At 44.3% G+C, this 19,464-nt stretch overlaps 1 protein-coding gene across 4 annotated transcripts in view; it reads right to left on the bottom strand.

Annotated features, from left to right (window-relative positions):
• LOC143816956 (cyclic AMP-dependent transcription factor ATF-7-like) overlaps positions 1 to 19,464 on the bottom strand; it is a 112,190-nt gene that overhangs the window by 35,577 nt on the left and 57,149 nt on the right. For all 4 annotated transcript variants that reach the window (XR_013224032.1, XM_077297962.1, XM_077297965.1 and 1 more), the window contains exon 2: positions 14,276 to 14,331. Coding sequence is in view for 3 of the 4 variants with exons in the window: in XM_077297962.1 (XP_077154077.1) it covers positions 14,276 to 14,323 (48 nt within the window). In the remaining variant the exon portion in view is untranslated. The remainder of the gene's footprint in view (positions 1 to 14,275; positions 14,332 to 19,464) is intronic.

Here is a 19,464-nt window from a genome sequence, read left to right as displayed (position 1 = left end):
CCGTGCAGAAACGCTGCAGATCCACAAGTGATTTACAGTACAATGTAAATCAATGTAAAAAAAAAAATGCTGTGCTAATGGTGCGGAAAATTCCACACGGAAACTCTGCAGATTAAAATAGGGATTTTTGTGTACTCACCGTAAAATCCTTTTCTCCGAGCCATTCATTGGGGGACACAGACCTTGGGTGTATGCTGCTGCCAATAGGAGGCTGACACTAAGTGATACAAAAAAAGTTAGCTCCTCCCCTGCAGCATATACCTTCCTGCTGGCTCTCAGCTAACCAGTTCAGTGCAAAAGCAGTAGGAGATCAATAACAACAAAGTATAGCATTAAATATGAGAGTATAGCATGTCAAACTATAAAACAAGCAGAAGCTAATAACAGGGTGGGAGCTGTGTACCCCAATGAATGGCTCGGAGAAAAAGATTTTACGGTGAGTACACAAAAATCCCTATTTCTCCTTCGCCTCATTGAGGGACACAGACCGTGGGACGTCCCAAAGCAGTCCCTGGGTGGGTACAACATCAGATCAGGCCCTGTGTAACCGCTACTTACAAGAGCGCCACCGTGGCCTGCAGAGTCGGCCTGCCCAGACTCACATTTGCAGAAGGCTGGGAATTATAATGCTTCAAGAATGCATGCGGACTGGACGAACCCGCAAGCTTGCAGGCGTGCTTTACCGACGCCTGGTGCCAAGAGCCCAAGAAACCTCGATCGACAGAGTGGAGTGGAGTTAGGCTGACGTGTAACCCGGAAGGACTCCTGGATGGTGTAACGAATCCACCAGGCTAACATGGCCGATGAAATGGCTAAACCCTTCCTGTAACCATCAGGAAGCCTTCCTCTGACCGTCACGAAGCCCAAATAAGGTGTCCAACCTTCCGATGGACGCCGTGCACGATACATACCTACTCAGAGCACTCACTTCTTCCAGAATATGAAGAACCCATCCCTCCCGTTTTATGGACTGGTGCCGAAAGAGATGAGGGAAGAACGATGCCCTTGTAACATTGGGAATACAATACCACCATGGTAACAAGGGACGGGGATGGCCTGAGGACAACCGTGCCTTGATGGTAAAAAGGAAAAAGGTCTGAAAAAACAGAGCGTCTAGCTCCGAAGACTTGTCAGGATGACGAGATCGCAGAGAAAAAAGGGGTGACCTTCCCTGATAGTAAAGTCTGTCCGGATCAAAAGAAAAAAAAAAGTAAAAAATAAAAACGATGGGGTCTGAACCAGACCCATGCGCCTCCTACAGATACTAAGCAAGAACTGGTAGCCAGCAGGAAGGTATATGCTGCAGGGGAGGAGCTAACTTTTTTGTATCACTTAGTGTCAGCCTCCTAGTGGCAGCAGCATACATCCACTGTCTGTGTCCCCCAATGAGGCGAAGGAGAAAGAAGTAGCATGTCACTTCTTTTGTACGGATCTGCAGCATTTTTGTACCCATTCCATTATAGAAATAGGGTAAAAATAGGGTAAAAAACAAGAAGTCCGCAGTAAATCCTCACCTGCTTTTTCTGCCAAGAGATGCAGAATCCACCCAAAAAATTCCTGAGGCTAATCCACAACGTGTGCACATACCCAAATTTAGGCAAAGAGACCCTGATTCCAACGATGTATCACTTAGATTACTGGGTGCCGCCATTATGACCCAGTAAGAGCTTTTGGATTTAAAGGGACTCTGTCACCACTTTTTTGGGACATCATGTAAAATTATCTTTCAATTTAGTGTCCCCTATGCATTATACCAGTACTTTTGATACCCCTCAACTCCCCACCTATGATCCATAAATACCGTTTATATTCCTACCGTGGTGTATGTAAATCTGCTCGGTCCGGTCCGATGGGTGGGACTTATTGTCAGTCTCTCCCCCCCCTCCTGGCTTGCTCTACGCATTTCTTACGGGTAATTCCTGCATTCGCATAGAGTTTCAGCGCGTGCGCATTCAAATGTCCTCTCGCGCATGCTCAGTATGCTTTGCCCAACTGTGGGCAAAAGCATAAAATCAATATTGCGCATGCTCCAGCATACGCCATTACGTTCTATAGCCCGGTGTAATGTGCAGAACTTTTGACAGACTTCTGGCGTGAGGAAACACACAATTTGCATCGCAATACTTCCGGGCCATAAAACCTAATGGTGTATGCCGGCGCATGCGCAAAGCATACTGTGCATGCGCGAGAGGCCATTTGAATGCGCACGTGCGGTAACTGTACGTGAGCTGTGAAATTCACAGAAAATAATACATGCAGCGAGCTGAGGAGGGGGGGTGGAGACGGACAATAAGCTCCGTCCATCGGACTGGACAGAGCAGATTTATACCACGGGAGGAATACAAACCCTGGCAAAAATTATGGAATCACCAGCCTTGGAGGATGTTCATTCAGTTGTTTAATTTTGTAGTAAAAAAGCAGATCACAGACATCGCACAAAACTAAAGTCATTTCACACTGAAAGAAATCAAGAACAAAAAATGTGGTAGTCAGTAATGGTTATATTTTTTAACCAAGCATAGGGAAAAAATTATGGCCGGCGATTCCATAATTTTTGCCAGGGGTTGTATAAACGGTATTTATGGATCAAAGGTGAGAAGTCAAGGGGTATCAAAAGTACTGGTATAATGCATAGGTGACACTTGAAAGATACTTTTACATGATATCCCAAAAAAGTGGTGCCAGGTTCCCTTTAAAACGAAGCGGAGCTGATAAAGCTAACCCCGCCCACATCACAGCTAACCCTGCCCACACCACAGGTAACCCAACCCACACCACAGCTAACCCAACCCACACCACAGCTAACCCCGCCCCATCAGTCTCAGTGCACATAGCCAATAGACAGTGAGCTTCTTATCACGGGAGGGGGCGTAGCTGGACTAGTGTAGTTCAGCAATGATACTCTCTTAGGCTGGTTTCACATTTGCGGTTGAGTCCGCAGCGTATCGTCCGCAAACAAAAACGCCTGCAAATGCATGATAACGCAGCATTTTTTATCCGCATCAGCTTACGCATGACGGCAAAAAAACGCAGTGTTTGCATGCGGTTTTTGCATGTGTTTGATATTTCCAGGAGGGCGTGTCTCATTGAGCATATCTAAATCAGTTTCTGGACATGCGCAGTCTGAAGTACGCAAAGACATGAGTACGCATGCGTTCCCATAGACAGTAATGCGTTTTTTAAAGCACTCACCAGCATGCGCATGCCTGCGCATATTTGGCGGAAATTTGCCCCCTCAAAAATTCCAACATGGTGCGTTAGCCGTGCCCCGCTACACATCGCGAAAAAACGCGTGCGTAAGCAAACGCAGGCGAACGCATGCACCTGCATCTACAATGTTAAAGATAGGAAATCAAGACGCATGCGGATGTATGCGATAGAAACGCTGCGGACACAACAGCAAATGTGAAACCGGCCTAAGTGATGATATATACTTCACAGTTAGTAACCAACAGCAGCACTGTGACCAGTGACACATCCCTGAATTCTGTGCCTCAGCCTCTATCTCCGGCTGTCTTCAGATTACACAGCAAAAACCTGTTGACAGATTCACTTCCAAAGGAGTATTCAGCTTTCACTGGCAGTCCCATAATCAACAAACAGAGCGGAGGTCGCGAATGCGCTCCTCTGTACAAGCCGGATATCGGGATCACTGGAGGTTGCTGCAGTTAGACCAACGGTGAATAGCAAATTCTCTTTCCCTATGGAAAATGAGTAACTTTCAATTGTGGGGCCACCCCTTTAATACGGTATTCCTCTCTGAAACTGACAGTATATGGCTACTACTGATCATGGGGAAGGAGGTGTGAGGCCCTCACCCCTGCCCCCCATTTTTCCCTGCACAGCGGCATCCCCTGGGGAGCTGTGGTAGACCCCAATCACCTGCGCGGGGTTGTGGTGCCCCTGTGCTGCAGTTCCCCTTGGACAGTGCACAGGTGGGCACCACTGTGTGGGGAATGACTGACAAGAGGGTGTAGTGCTGGATTAGATCTGTTGCCCTTTTATTTACAATATTGGTGAGGTCCCAGAGATGAGATCCCCAACAATGAAAATGATAGCAGATCTTTTCAACATTTTATCACTTTATTGCATAGTAACACTGTTTTTAAAAGGGTTGTGACCATCTTTCCTGGAGAAATCCCAGGGGTTGGAAATGCTTGTGGCCCCGCAAGACTAGAGACGACTAAACCTGCCTCAAAGCAATGAGGTCAATGTCGCCAGCCATGGAGCGAAGAGTCTGTTGCCCGGTAAGAGCATGTAAACTATTCTTACTTATCTATTCTGAAGTGTCCTTTCAGGAGTCTACAGCAGGATGATCAGTGAGTGTTCGGCCTGGGGGACGTGACACCACACCGCACCCCACAGCACAATCTAGGACGGGTCATGCCCTAGGTGACGGCACAATGTATGTGATCCAGCACAGTAGGACAATTCACAATAGCTCTCACTTACCTGATTTTTTTTCCTCTGCTTAAATAAAGTGTCTTCTAGTGCTTCGGTCATTATTTACAGTGGTAATTAAAAATTACAACTTGATTGGTTGCCATACACACATTCTCAACTTTCCTTTGCACAAGTCTGGCTGGCGATATAGGCCTTTTTTTTTTAAACACTTTCCACAGCATAACTGAGAACTTACAGGTTGGTGAGTGTCCGACTGCTGGGATCAGAGTTTACTGGCAGAACAGAGAACTTTTATCCCAGTTACTAAATCCCGCTGCCAGTCGGATGTCTGATTGTGACTCCATTCATTCTCTAGGTGCTGCCGGCAGTGTCGAGTGCACGGCCGGACATGTGCACTGACTATTCTAATGGGGATAAAAAGCCACCCCTGCTGCTGATCGGAGCGGGCCCAGCAGTCAGACTCCCACCGATTAACAAGCTATCACCAAGCTTTTGGACTGGTGATAAAGGGTTTGTCTGGTGAAAATACATTAAGGGCAATTCCCATGAGTTATGATCTCAGTGATTGGTTTCGGCCAGAAGAGCGGATATTAGGACAAGGGCCCCTGTTAGGGGTGTTATTTGGAGCACAAGGTGAAAAAGTTAGAAAGATTTAATAGTATTTCTTAGAAGTGGAAACTTCAGATGTCTCTGGTAATGTGGTGGAATTATGAGTCTCCTCCAGGTTTTACAGCGCAGTGATTGGATTCATCCAAGGTGGCCCCTCGACACAGTAACAGGTTATGGGGTCTGTTCTCTCCAGTTATTTGTACAGTTTGTACTTATTTCATTCAAGGTTTACTATTAATGTTCCCATCTATATTGGCTCTCCAGTGTAGGTCGCTGTGACCAGCCCAACATTAAAAAGGATATTTTATACAAACAAAGTAAAAAAATGACTGATAAAAGTCACTCCGCCATCCTATGTGCAGACTTCTGCAATCATGAAAAAAAAACTTGATTGAAGCTTTTGGAAGTCACATGGGGACAACCTTAAAGGGAATCGGTCACCCCATTTTAGGCCTATAAGCCAAGGCCGCCGCCATCAGGGGCTTATCTACAGCATTCTATAATGCATTCTGTAATGCTGTAGATAAGCCCCCGATGTAACCTGAAAGATAAGAAAAACAAGTTTGATTATACTCACCCGGGGCGGTCCAGTACGGTCCGGTCCGATGAGTGTCGCGGTCCGGGGCGCCTCCCATCTTCATATGATGTCGTCCTCTTCCTTGCTTCTTGTCACGGCTCCTGCGCAGGCGTACTTTGTCTGCCCTGTTGAGGGCAGCGTAAAGTACTGCATTGCGCAGGCGCTTGGCCTCTCTGACCTTTCCCGGCACTTGCTCACTGCACTACTTTGCTCCTCAACAGGGCTAAGTACGCCTGCGCCGGAGCCGCGACAAGAAGCAAAGAAGAGGACGACATCGTATGAAGATGGGAGGCGCTGGACCGCGACGCCCATCGGACTGGACCGTTCTGGACCGCCCCCTGGGTGAGTATAATCTAACTTGTTTTTCTTATCTTTCACGTTACATCGGGGGCTTATCTACAGCATTACAGAATGCATTACAGAATGCTGTAGATAAGCCCCTGATGGCGGTGGCCTTAGCTTATAGGCCTAAAATGGGGTGACAGATTCCCTTTAATCAATATAGACAAAAAACATCCTTTGGAGTTGGAAAGGGCCATAAAAGAAAAAGGTAGCCATCTTTGGTCCTTGTATATTGAGTGGTGGTGGCAATTTGTAACTACTGAATGGGGTCCAAAGATAATTAAAAACTAAACAAAAAAAAAAACCTATATCCCCTGCAGCAACTACTTGTCAGTGACACACGACTGCTGCAGCCAATCACCCACCTCCGGGACGCACAGTACAAGACCAATGACGTCAGCGATCGGCTCGAGCGGTCACATGTGCACACTGGCATATCACTGCTGCAAGCAAGAAAACAAGGGCTAAGTGATGGAGCAACAAGGGATATAGCTATTCACTATTGCTTTCATCACATACACTGCATTTGGACAATTTTTGTATGCTCTTGGGAGAAGTCCTAGAAGAGGATCCTCTGGATCTCTGTTCTTTCTATGGGGCTCAAATGGCTAGAACCTACATACAAAAAGTATCAATCTTAGTAGCCGCCACTAGGGGCATTTTTCTGCAGTTGTCTGCTACTGAGATCAATAAATAGCTTCTATGTCGCTCCACTCGATCTCAGAAGATTTTTGGACAAGTCTATATACAGGTGCTTCTCACAAAATTAGATCATCAAAAAGTTAATTTATTTCAGTTGTTCAATCGAAAAAGTGAAACTCAATCATTACACACAGAATGATCTATTTCAAGTGTTTATTTCTGTTAATGTTGATGATTATGGTTTACAGCCAACGAAAACCCCAAAGTTATCTCAGTAAATAAGAATACTTTAGAACACCAGCTTGAAAAATGACATTAAAATCCAAAATGTTGGCCTACTGAAATGTATGCTCAGTGAAAAACAACTCCTTAATTGGTTGGGATTCTTTGTGCATCAATTACTGCATCAATGCAGTGTGGCATGGATGCGATCAGTCTGTGGCAATGCTGAGGTGTTATGGAAGCCCAGGTTGCTTTGATAGCAGCCTTCAGCTCGTCTGCATTGTTGGGTCTGTTGTCTCTCATCTTCCTCTTGACAATACCCCATAGATTCTCTATGGGGTTAAGGTCAGATGAGTTTGCTGACCAATCAAGCACAGTGATACTGTTGTTTGTAAACCAGGTATTGGTACTTTTGGCAGTGTGGACAGGTGCCAAGTCCTGCTGAAGAATGAAACTTCCATCTCCAAAAAGCTTGTCGGCAGAGGGAATCATGAAGTGCTCTAAAATTTCCTGGTAGACAGCTGCGCTGACTTTGGTCTTGATAAAACACAGTGGACCTACACCAGCAGATGACATTGCGCCCCAAACCATCACTGATTATGGAAACTTCACACTAGACCTCAAGCAGCTTGGATTGTGGCCTCTCCACTCTTCCTCCAGACTCTGGGACCTTGATTTTCAAATGAAATGCAAAATTTACTTTCATCTGAAAACACCTTGGACCACTGAGCAACAGTCCAGTTCTTTTTCTCCTTGGCCCAGGTAAGACGCTTCTGACTTTGTCTATCGATCATGAGTGGCTTGACACAAGGAATGCGACACTTGTAGCCCATGTCCTGGATACGTCTGTGTGAGCCGGCTCTTGAAGCAATGACTAGCAGCAGTCCACTCCTTGTGAATCTCCCCCAAAGTTTTGAATGGCCTTTTCTTAATCCTGTCAAGGCTGCTGTTACCCCGGTTGCTTGTGCACCTTTTTCTACCACACTTTTCACTCAGCTTTCCATTAATATGCTTGGATACAGCACTCTGAACAGCCAGCTTCTTTAGCAATGACCTTTTGTGGCTTACCCTCCTTGTGGAGTGTGTCAATGACTGCCTTCTGGACAGCTGTCACGTCATCGGTTTTCCTCATGATTGTGGAGCTACTGAAACAGAGTAAGGGACCTTAAATGCTTAGAAAGCCTTTGCAGGTGTTTTTGTCAATTATTCTAAAACTAGATGGTGGCCCGATTCTAACGCATCGGGTATTCTAGAATATGTATAGTAGTATATAGCACAGCCCACGCAGTATATAACACAGCCCACGCAGTATATAACACAGCCCACGTACCATATAATACAGCCCACATACCATATAATACAGCCCACGTACTATATAATACAGCCCACGTAGTAAATAACACAGGCCACGAAGTATATAACAGGCCAGGTAGAATATAGCACAGCCAAGTAGTATATTGCCCAGCCACGTAGTATATTGCATAGCCACGTAGTATATAACACAGCCACATAGTATATAACACAGCCATAGTATATAACACAGCCACATAGTATATAACACAGCCCACATAGTATATAACAGAGATGTAGTATATAACACACGCCACACAGTATATAACACAGCCCATGCAGTATATAACACAGCCCACGTAGTATATAAGAATGTGGGCACCATATCCCTGTTAAAAAAAAAGAATTAAAATAAAAAATCGTTATATACAGCCCCCAGATCCAGCCCAGGCGTTTAGCGATGCTCCTCGCGATGTTCCGGTCCCAAGAATGCATTGCGGCAATAACATGTGATGATGTAGTGGTCTCGCGAGACCACTACATCATCATCTCGCGAGACCGCTAAGTCATCATCTCGCGAGACCGCTGCGTCATGTCCGGTCATTGCCGCAATGCATTCTTGGGACCGGAGAGTCGCGAGGAGCGGGAAAGGCGCCGGAAGGTGAGAATATAATGATTTTTTTTTATTTTTTTATTTTTAACATTAGCATAGGCAGCATCAATAGTAAAAAGTTGGTCACACAGGGTTAATAGCAGCGTTAACAGACTGCGTTACACCATGGTGTAACGCAGTCCGTTTAACAGACTGCTAAACCGCTATAGGGGCACTTACTGGGGAGTAGGAAGGGGGCACTGACTGGATGGGAGTAGCGAAGGGCGAATTCGCTGCGGGACTGTGCCCGTCGCTGATTGGTCGCGGCCGGCTGCAACCAATCAGCAACGCGGGATTTCCGTTACAGACAGACAATGACGGAAGTACCGCTTAGTCAACTGTACTATGACGCCGGTACAGTTGAATGCAATGATGGAGGAGAGAGCGTCACCAGACGCTCCCTCTCCCATCATTCCCCGCTCTGCCTCTGACACTGCGGTTGAGTGCGCACTCACTGTGTCCCAGGCAGTGCAGCGGTAGCCGCCGAGACAGGAGACAGGAGCACCGCAGGCACGAGGGGAGGTGAGGAGTGTTTTTTTTTTTTTTTTACTGGACTGTGGGGCCATTCTAGGGGGGGGGGGGAGGAGAAATATGGGCTCTGCTGTATACTACTATGTGGGCTGTGCTGTATACTACTGTATGGGCTGTGCTGTATACTACTATGTGGGCTGTGCTATACACTACTATGTGGGCTCTGCTGTATACTACTATGTGGGCAGGGCTATACACTACTATGTGGGCTCTGCTGTATACTACTATGTGGGCAGGGCTATACACTACTATGTGGGCTCTGCTGTATACTACTATGTGGGCAGGGCTATACACTACTATGTGGGCTCTGCTGTATACTACTATGTGGGCAGGGCTGTATACTACTATGTGGGCTGCGACCAATCAGCGACGTGGGATTTCCGTGACAGACAGACGGAAGTGACCCTTAAACAATTATACAGTAGATAGATACTAAGATGATGACTTTTGGGTTTTCATTGGCTGTAAGCCATAATCATCAAGATTAACAAAAATAAACACTTGAAATAGATCACTCTGTGTGTAATGACTCTATATAATATAGGAGTTTCACTATTTGTATTGAAGAACTGAAATAAATTAACTTTTTGATGATATTCTAATTTTGTGAGATGCACGTGTACCTGTAACTAGAATGGAAAGAATGGCTTTTTTCGATCATGATTGCAAAAAGGTCTACCATGCATGATTAAAAAATAATAACTAGATATAGAAAGATTATATTACAAAAATGTTTATAATTGTCCTATATAATGTGCAATCAGAACTGCTGCACACATTGGCAGGCGAAGAGATATGCTCTATGAAGAGACTACAGACACCTATAAACGAGTGTGCACTCTAAAAGGTGATAAATTATATATTAAGGCGATAAATGATATAAACTGAGCTAGAGGTTGTTAAAGGGAATCTCTGTTAGAAGGTCTTTGCTATGTAACCTGAGAGCAATATGATGTGGGGGCAGAGACCCTGATTTCAGTTCTCTGTATGCTGAGCTCTGTATAACCCAGCGCATACTACTGAATGGCAGCTTTCTGTGTACACTGTGCATAGGCAGAAAGCGGACAATCAATGGCATGGTCGGGGCTATATAGGGCTCAGCATACAGAGAACTGACAGATCTGCTGCAGATAAAACAGTAATTGTAACAAAAGTGCAGCAAGCATCCCACTGCTGGAATCAGGGGCTCAGTCTGTACAATATGCAGCGCTCAGATTAGGTGGCAATACATTAACGACAGATTCCCTTTAAGCACCAGGAGGATTTTCTTTCTTTTTTTTTTTTTTAAACCAATTTTCCTTTTCGTTCCTTAAAAAAAACAAAGCACATCTCAGAAAACACGAAACTCATTGAGGTCATTGATGATGGAGGTGAAAATCCTGGCAATTGCCTGACGCTGTCTAGTCACTTTGGTGCCATACAGTCCATTAAACCACGGTTATGCTTGGAAAAGATAATACCAAGTTAAATAAAAAGAAAACAAAATCCTGTGTATTGCACCGTTCATAAGACGTGGTTGTGTCCGGCTCATTTCATAGCATGCAAACCCTGATTTTATAGAAATAATTGTGCAATCTTATTTAGTTTCATTAACACATTCATAACTACAAGGGCTTAAAAGTTTTTTTTTAGAACTATACTTTGCAATTTTTTGCATTAGGGTTTGTAAGGAACCCCACCCTTTATTCTGTTCTACAATTTACAGATTACATTCTAGGAAATGCAAAGATTGAATTTATCCTCACTTTAGAGGATTAGAAATCTAATTAGGGACATTGATGAACATTTATACATTGCACATATTTATGGATATGGTGGAAATGCTGGTGTAGGACACACAGGAGGGGACTAAGGGCTGTTGTAGACACGGGTTGACTGAGGTAGGATTGCTTTTCAGTTCTCAGCTGCGAATTTGCTGGTGATCGGAGAGCCAAGTCCAAAAATAACAGCAAGAAGAGACCTAGCAACCATAAGATGTTTATATCTCTATCCAACACTGCCCTCCTCAAGGGACAAATGATCAGAATGTTCTGCGATGAACCAGGCGGGAGGTAGCGAAAATTCCAAAACGTTCACCCATCTTCAGCGCCTGCACCCGCAGATATAGTTTATTGGATTTACCTACACTTTATCCTGCCGCGCAGCCAGTATAAACCCAACAAAAATATATTGTTTTCTAACAAAAAAAAAAAACATGTATACATTAGAGTAATAATAGCTATCTCTAATCTCTATAGAACAGGTGTTATATCCACCGTGTACTAGAGGAGAGCTGGGATCCTGAAGAAATACATTGTTGGGCACCACCAAGATGCTGGTAAAGCACTCAGATTCTTATGGTAGAAAATGTATATACACATACTCACTGCTACAGTCCAATCATAAGAGAAAATTATACATAAGGCATGCATAAAAGTAAATAAATATATATATGTGTGTTTGAAAAGTATCTGTTGGTTATGCTTATGAATCTGAGGAAATCATAAAGTAGAGACAGAGACCCTGACTCTAGTGGTGCGTCCTCTACTGGGCTCTTGTTGCACTTTTGATAAAATCACCGATTTACCTGCTGCAGCTCTGCTGGTCCTCTCAGTGATGAGCTCAGCCTAACCTTGCGCCCCACCATTGATTGACAGCTGTCTGCTTGTACTGTAAAAGGCAGAAAACTGCCAATCAGATATGGCAGGGCAGGGATAGCCGCAGTTCATAATTACCAAGGACATCTTAGTGGGAGCTCATCACCAAGAGGACTAGCAGAGCTGCAGCAGAAAAAAACCCTAGTGTTTTATGAAAACTACAGCAATAACATCAATAAGTGACCCAGCATTAGAATCAGGATCTCTGCCCCTACTTTAGGCGGATCGGAGATGGGGCAGGAAAAACCTGGCGACAGATTCTTTTTATAAAATATAGAAAATAATTTAGATTGTGAGCCCCATTGGGGACAGCGATGATGATGTGTGCAAATTGTAAAGCGCTGTGGAATATGTTAGCGCTATATAAAAATAAAGATTATTAATATTTACAGACCAAGATAATGAAAATCTTGTATAAATCAAAACTCGACAGTAATGTTAGGTGTCATTTCCAACAGCGCTACAAAAACTAGCCAGGTAATCAATACAGAGACACTGTAAAGGACTATTCCCATTATATTGCTAGCATACGTCATAGCATTCTGACAGGTGGGAGTCCGACCGCAGGGAGCCAAACATATCCTGAAAACAACGGCACGGAGGTCCCTTCACCAGGTCTCCTGCACAATAATGGTGGGCGCCGGGAGCTCCGCCATGGAAATTCCATCGCTAATTCCAGGGGACTGAATACACAGATCACTGACGCAATGAAAAGAAATTAGCCGCTACTGTAGTACGGCTCATCTGAACACAGCCTCCTGGGGCTGCTCCGACATCAGCCAGGCTATACAGGCCTCGTATGACTACTAAGAGTGATCCACACCAATCACACAAGACACAGGTCTGGCCACTCGATATGGCTAGTATGGCTAGTATGAATCTGTAAATGTAGATAGATATTAAGAAGCTCAAAGCTAAAAGTTACTTAAAAGGGCTATCCAGGACTTTGTTTTCTTTTATGACTATGGGGCTAAGAACTTAACAGCAGGTAGTTGCCATCTACCTACCAGTCCTATGACGACTGTCCAGTTCAGAGTGGTCATGGACCGTTCCTGCTGGTGATTCCCATACTTCCATTGACCACTCATCAAAAGAGCAGCTCTATCACTTCCTCTCTGCTGACGTCATGCTGATTGACAGCTAGCTCCTTGCAGTTAGATAGCTGTCAATCAGCATGCTGTTGGTAGTGATCCCCCGTCAACACAGCAGAGCAGAAGAAACGAAGCTGATGTCGACATGACTTCATAGGAAGTGGCAGAATCGCCGGTAGGAGCTGTCCATGACCACTGTGAACCGGAACAGATCATCACAGAGCAGAACAGGCAGGTAGTCAGGTATATTATATCCAGTTGCAGGGGAAATTCAGCTTCTTGGTTCCATAGCAGATCTGACCGGGCCTCGTAAAACCCAGCAGAGTCCAGAGTGCTTCTGACTGTATATACAAGCACTAGAGCAGTGCTTTGTATACAAAGATCGAGAAGGTAATTATGGTAATAAACATGGTTTGTCTACCCTATGGGGAGTCTGGCTGTGTCTGACAGTCGGCTCACCAACTGCTTATAATGCACCAAGATTTTAGCATGTCAGTACGGAGTAAAGAGTGGACTGCCTGGATGTTTATCTAGTTTTTGGGCAGTCCAGAAGTAGTTAAAAAAGTATATACATCACCTATACCAAACAACATCTCATCAATGGAAGCTCATTTGAGGACAAGATTACATCCGGGATTAAAAGAATGGTCTTAACAAATGTCACTTTCACCTGATTAAACAATGGATGTTCTGTCGCGGACTCATATTATATATGAGGAGAACAATAGCAATGAACTATGGAGATGTGAACAGAACCTACGTTTAATGCTGCAGCAGGGAAAAGTGATGAATGGCTGGACATGCCGCACCTACGGTATATTAACAATACTGATAATACTGTCCCTTTATTAACGTGGACCTGTCACTAGGGCAACAGTGGGCTGATTCTGCTCTTATTTTATTCCCACCACTCCCCTCAGTATTAAAGGTTTATTTTTTTTATAAATCTGCCTACTAGAGGTATGAGATTTATTTTGTGCTAATTTTATGGTCTTTACCAAGGGGGAGTGGTGGCTCACATGACTCAGGGGGAGTCTTTCCAAGGGGGAGTGGCTCACATGACTCAGGGGGAGGGGTTAAGGTCCATAACTAGGGTATCATATGGCGGGAATGGGATAAGGGCAAAAACTGCCCAATTTGACCAGGTGACCGGTCCGTTTCATAATTTCTGAGCAATGTGAATGGTTACTAAGCCTGTGGGAAGCACAACAGACAAGGACCCTCTTCATCAATCACAAACAAAAACTACAAATAGAAAGAAGTGAACAGTGTCTCTTACCTGTCCGCAGCCCGGGGCGCTGCACACAAAAGGACGGTCGTCTCCCATTACTTTTTCTACAGAGGAAACAAAAAAAAAAGAAATAGTTAACTACAGTGTGTAAAATAAAGTATCACTTTCCATAAAGAGCGCTGCCAGTGCAGAGACACAGATCCAGCAGGGAGCTGGTAATATAGTAACATACTGTAATTTAGAATAGCATGGAAAACTATTAAACGGGATGTTCGCTCTTTTTTATGACATTTTCTACGTTGGTTGAGCCCAGTGATTGATTTATTAGTCATGTGCTGAAGTTACAATGTCAAGACGATTGTAACATGAAAAAAACCCTTTAATTATAGGTAAAAAAATAAATAAATAATCAACTTTCATTTGCTAATGAAGCTTTGCAGTAAGTGAATATAACTTTCTGCTGATACATCTGCAGTGCATACAATGATCATATTAAGGCCCAATTACACAGGCTGACTACTGGGGAATAGGCATCTGGAGGGAAACCGCTCATCCGTTGGGTGCGATGATTAAAAATGGTGTTTGATGTTCTGCTGATAACATGCTATTCTACGAGCAAAGAATGATCATATTAACCATCGATCATGGCACATAAAATTCTGGTCAACCTGACGAAACCGGCCAGCAGACGGCTGACAATCGGCTTGCATGGAGCAGATCAGTGGATCGCAGATGTAAACTCAGCAATTGAGAGTTGAAGAACAAGTAGTTATACAAACACAACGTCACAGTTATAACCCATTTAGACAAGCCCATAATTGGGAAAACAAAATGTTTGTTAAACCGCTCGCTCCCAACTTTCAGCTTATCTAATTTGACAAGCAAACACCTGCAGAATGAGCAAAACGCTCGTTCATCAGGTGCGATCACTATAAAGAAGGCTTAAAATAAATCATGGTTCTCCGCAGCCCATCATCCTGCACGCACAGAACTGTCCTCTAGACAGTCTACCACCAGTCGACTTGTATATAGCAGATCGGCGGCTGATCAAAGGCGCGGATTGTGCCACGTAGACAAAGTATTAGAATACCGTCCGTGTAAACATAGAGTACACTAAAACACAGCAGGATAGGACAACACTTGCTGCAGGAAACAAAGAATGGCCGCGGAGTGTACTCGCCTTATTCAAGCTTTTGCTATCTGGCGTCTCATTTCATAAAGGGGCATGTGGGTTCAGACTTGTCCTCGGCTAAGGTCCAAGTGCCGCAATGATAAGCGCTGTACAGCCACTCAGGAGATCTGCCCAGTTAACCTTGTTTGGGGTCAAACAGGTGGAAGAATTGGAAGTCGCTCACCAATCATTTCACCACCCTCACTGTTGCCACTAAATGCAACCCTATCAGCTCCTAACTCATTCCTCCTGCTTTCCATCTACCAGTAGTTGTCATCTCCAAGGAACAATCTTTGACAGCAAGACATCACATTAACTTAAAGTGAACCTGTCACCAGGTTTGGCCGATAAGAGATGCGGCCATCACCTTTCAGGGCTGATATATATCATTCCCAGTGTGATGTGACTGCCCAGCCATGCCGGGAATTACAACCCCTTTAAATCGAACATCTGACCATACAGAAATCCTGATAATCTGCAGATAGTTTCTGACACAGAGCTCTTAGGTCTCACATACCCCAAGTAGCCACGCAGAAGACTCCACTTTTGAACAACAGAAGAGGTTATTTCCAAATTGACAATTTAACCGCTGAGACACCCACGATATCGAGAACAGGTGATGCAGAACCCCATCCTAGACCTCCGGAAAAAGCAAAGTAGAGCTTTCTGCCATTCAGAATGGAAAGGAGATAACTAGATACTTTGGGAATAACGCTTTAAGGCTAGTTTTACATTTGCGGTTAAGTCCGCAGCGTATCGTCCGCAACCGCAAACGCATGCAAACGTATGATAACGCAGCATTTTTTATCCGCATCAGCTTACACATGATGGTACAAAAAATGCAGCGTTTGCCTGCGTTTTTACATGTGTTTGTGCTTTTTATGCGCATGTGTTTAATATTTCCAGGAGGGTGTGTCTTTAACGGGCATGTCTAAATCAGTTCCTGGACATGTGCAGTCCAAAGTACGCAAGCGCATCAAACACATGCGTACGCAAAGACATGTGTACGCATGCGTTCCCATAGACAGTAATGCATTTTTTTGCCGCATTCCTTGCGCTAACAACCGCATACGTTTCTAGCCGGCAAATTGACGCCTCTAAAATGACTACATGTAGCGCTTACCGCGCCACGCCGCAGACGATGAAACGACGCATGCGTCGTCAAAAGCGGCAAAACGCAACCACTCGCAGACACCTGCGTCCCTAATGTTAAAGATAGGAATACACAAAGCATGCGGAAAATTGCGGCACAAACGCTGCGGACACAACCGCAAATGTGAAACCGGCCTAAGTAATCATGTAGACGCTTTAATGTTGTCTTCATTTCTCTATGGTGTTACATCATGTGTTCTTCTATATTCGCATCAAAAGCAAAGAATAAATAACGAGTAATCAGTGTACAACTTCAGATAAAAACAAACATTCAATTAGGCCTTTATAACATCTACATACTGTGTACCACCGATTTCATATGGAGTTTTATTTCTCTCAGATTCCAAACGAAAAGAAATTGAATGCATTAAGTACGTAACCATTCTCCTCCAAGTATTACTGGTGCAGGGCGAAACAGGTGCAGGAGCTGAGAATAGCTCAGTATGTATGGCACCTGATAAAGCATTGGTTTGGTGGCACACAAGTCCCTACGGAATTAAAGAGGTCATCCCATGAACAAAGTACATTTTAATCAATAGATCTTAGAACAATAAGCTCCACAACTGGATGTGTTAAAAGTAAAAAGTTCAGGTCAGGAAGGGAGCCATAAGTCACTTATGATAAGTAAGTATACATACAAAGCAGCAGGGGCTCTCGGCTGCTGCTTTCTGAGATAACATTTCCCTGCCTGATGTAAAGGCTGAGTCACACATAACGATATCGTTAACTATATCGTTGCAACGTCACGCTTTTGGTGACGTAAGCAACGATCCCGCTAACGATCTCGTTATGTGTGACAGCGACCAACGATCAGGCCCCTGCTGGGAGATCATTGGTCGATGGGAATGATCAGGACCTTTTTTTGGTCGCTGATCACCCGCTGTCATCACTGGATCAGCGTGTGTGATGCCGATCCAGCGATGTGTTCACTTGTAACCAGGGTAAATATCGGGTTACTAAGCGCAGGGCCGCGCTTAGTAACCCGATATTTATCCTGGTTACCATTGTAAAAGTAAAAAAAAAAAAACCACTACATACTCACATTCTGATGTCTGTCACGTCCCCCGGCGTCCACAGGGTTGACTGTGTCAGCGCTGGCCATAAAGCAGAGCACAGCGGTGAAGTCACCGCTGTGCTCTGCTTTACGGCCGGCGCTGACATATTCAGTGCAGGGAAGCTCTCGGCAGCAGCGCGTGCATTACCAGCGCTCCAGCCGAAAGCAGTTTTAACCCTGTGGACGCCGGGGGACGTGACAGACATCAGAATGTGAGTATGTAGTGTTTGTTTTTTTTTTGTTTTTTTTTAACTTTTACAATGGTAACCAGGGTAAACATCGGGTTACTAAGCGCGGCCCTGCACTTAGTAACCCGATGTTTACCCTGGTTACCCGGGTGCTGCAGGGGGACTTCGGCATCGTTGAAGACAGTTTCAACGATGCCGAAGTCGTTCCCCTGATCGTTGGTCGCTGGAGAGAGCTGTCTGTGTGACAGCTCCCCAGCGACCACACAACGACTTACCAACGATCACGGCCAGGTCGTATCGCTGGTCGTGATCGTTGGCAAGTCGTTTAGTGTAACGGTACCTTAACACATATATACGGAGACTGCTGTTTGTACATCACATACGATGCACCGAGACTGCTGTATATACATCATAGGGACTGCGGTATACACATGACATAGGACACAGAATGCAATGTATACATTACATAGGATGCAATGAGACCGCTATATGTACATCATAAAGGATACACAGACTGCTGTATGTACATCACATAGGATACATTGAGACTGCTGTGTATATATTACATAAAAGAAAAAAAAAAGGTTTGGTACAGCGTTAGCCAGTTGAAAAAAAGTTTGCTCTCATTTGGAAAAACAAAATAATAGTCTTGTAGTTATACCTTTTAATGGCTAGCAAAAATGAAACAAATTACGGTATGTTGCAAAGCAGGCTTTTGAGACTTCTTAGGTCTCTTCATAAGGCATGGTACAAGTGAGAGAATTATGTCCCCTCTCTGGAGATGTCTTTATGGATTTTACAATTTTTCTCTACTACATAGGTTTTGTTTTTTTTTGAATGTCCAAATAAGCCGCAAAGTGATGCAAACTTGACAAAACAGTTAATAAAAAAAAAAAATGATTTTGACTGATTATATCTTGCCCATTTGTCTATGGATACAATGCAAAATACTTCCCACAACATAGAAATTGCATCACCAAGAAGGAAACGTTGTTCAACTATTAAAATCACAAAATCATGTTAATGATATGCAAATTATCAAAAAATGGAAACAAAATGTTTAAAACATCTGAATCTATTTAGCATCAAGTATGAGCACCACATGCAGAAGTCCCCGCATGGACGAGGATATATCAGTAATGAAAGTAGTGGACAACCTCTTTAAGGCCACACTGCCTGCTCACAGTAACAAGAACAACATGCGACCTTGTGTTACTGTATTGAAAAATGGCTCCTGAGACACTTTGGAGAAATGATCGTACCACTGGTTCCACCATCAAACCAAAGAAAGGCTGAGCTGCCCGTGCACCTAGAATGAAGACTAAAGGGGTCTGACTCCCATACATTATGCCACCCCACATCATAATCCCAGGAGTAGGACCGGTGTGACATTCTCTCGTGAAGGTCTCTTTATGTCATTGTCCACATGGCCTGCAACCAGAGGCTAGAATGGAGGTTGATCCTACTAAGCAAGGAGCCCCGCTTTTGCCTTGGACACAATGGCAGCCAAAGACTGGTCTGGAGAGACCACATTAGCCATTAGCAATGCCGTGAGGACGAATTTACAAGGGATCCTACTCCAGGGATTATGGGGCGCAGTGGCATAATGTACAATAGCCGGACCCCTCTAATGTCACACTGATCCTAGTCCTTGGATTATGGCGTGGAGTGG

This window comes from Ranitomeya variabilis, chromosome 3 (assembly GCF_051348905.1).
Source record: "Ranitomeya variabilis isolate aRanVar5 chromosome 3, aRanVar5.hap1, whole genome shotgun sequence".
Classification (NCBI taxonomy): Eukaryota; Metazoa; Chordata; class Amphibia; order Anura; family Dendrobatidae; genus Ranitomeya; species Ranitomeya variabilis.
This window is presented reverse-complemented; position numbering and strand designations above follow the sequence as displayed.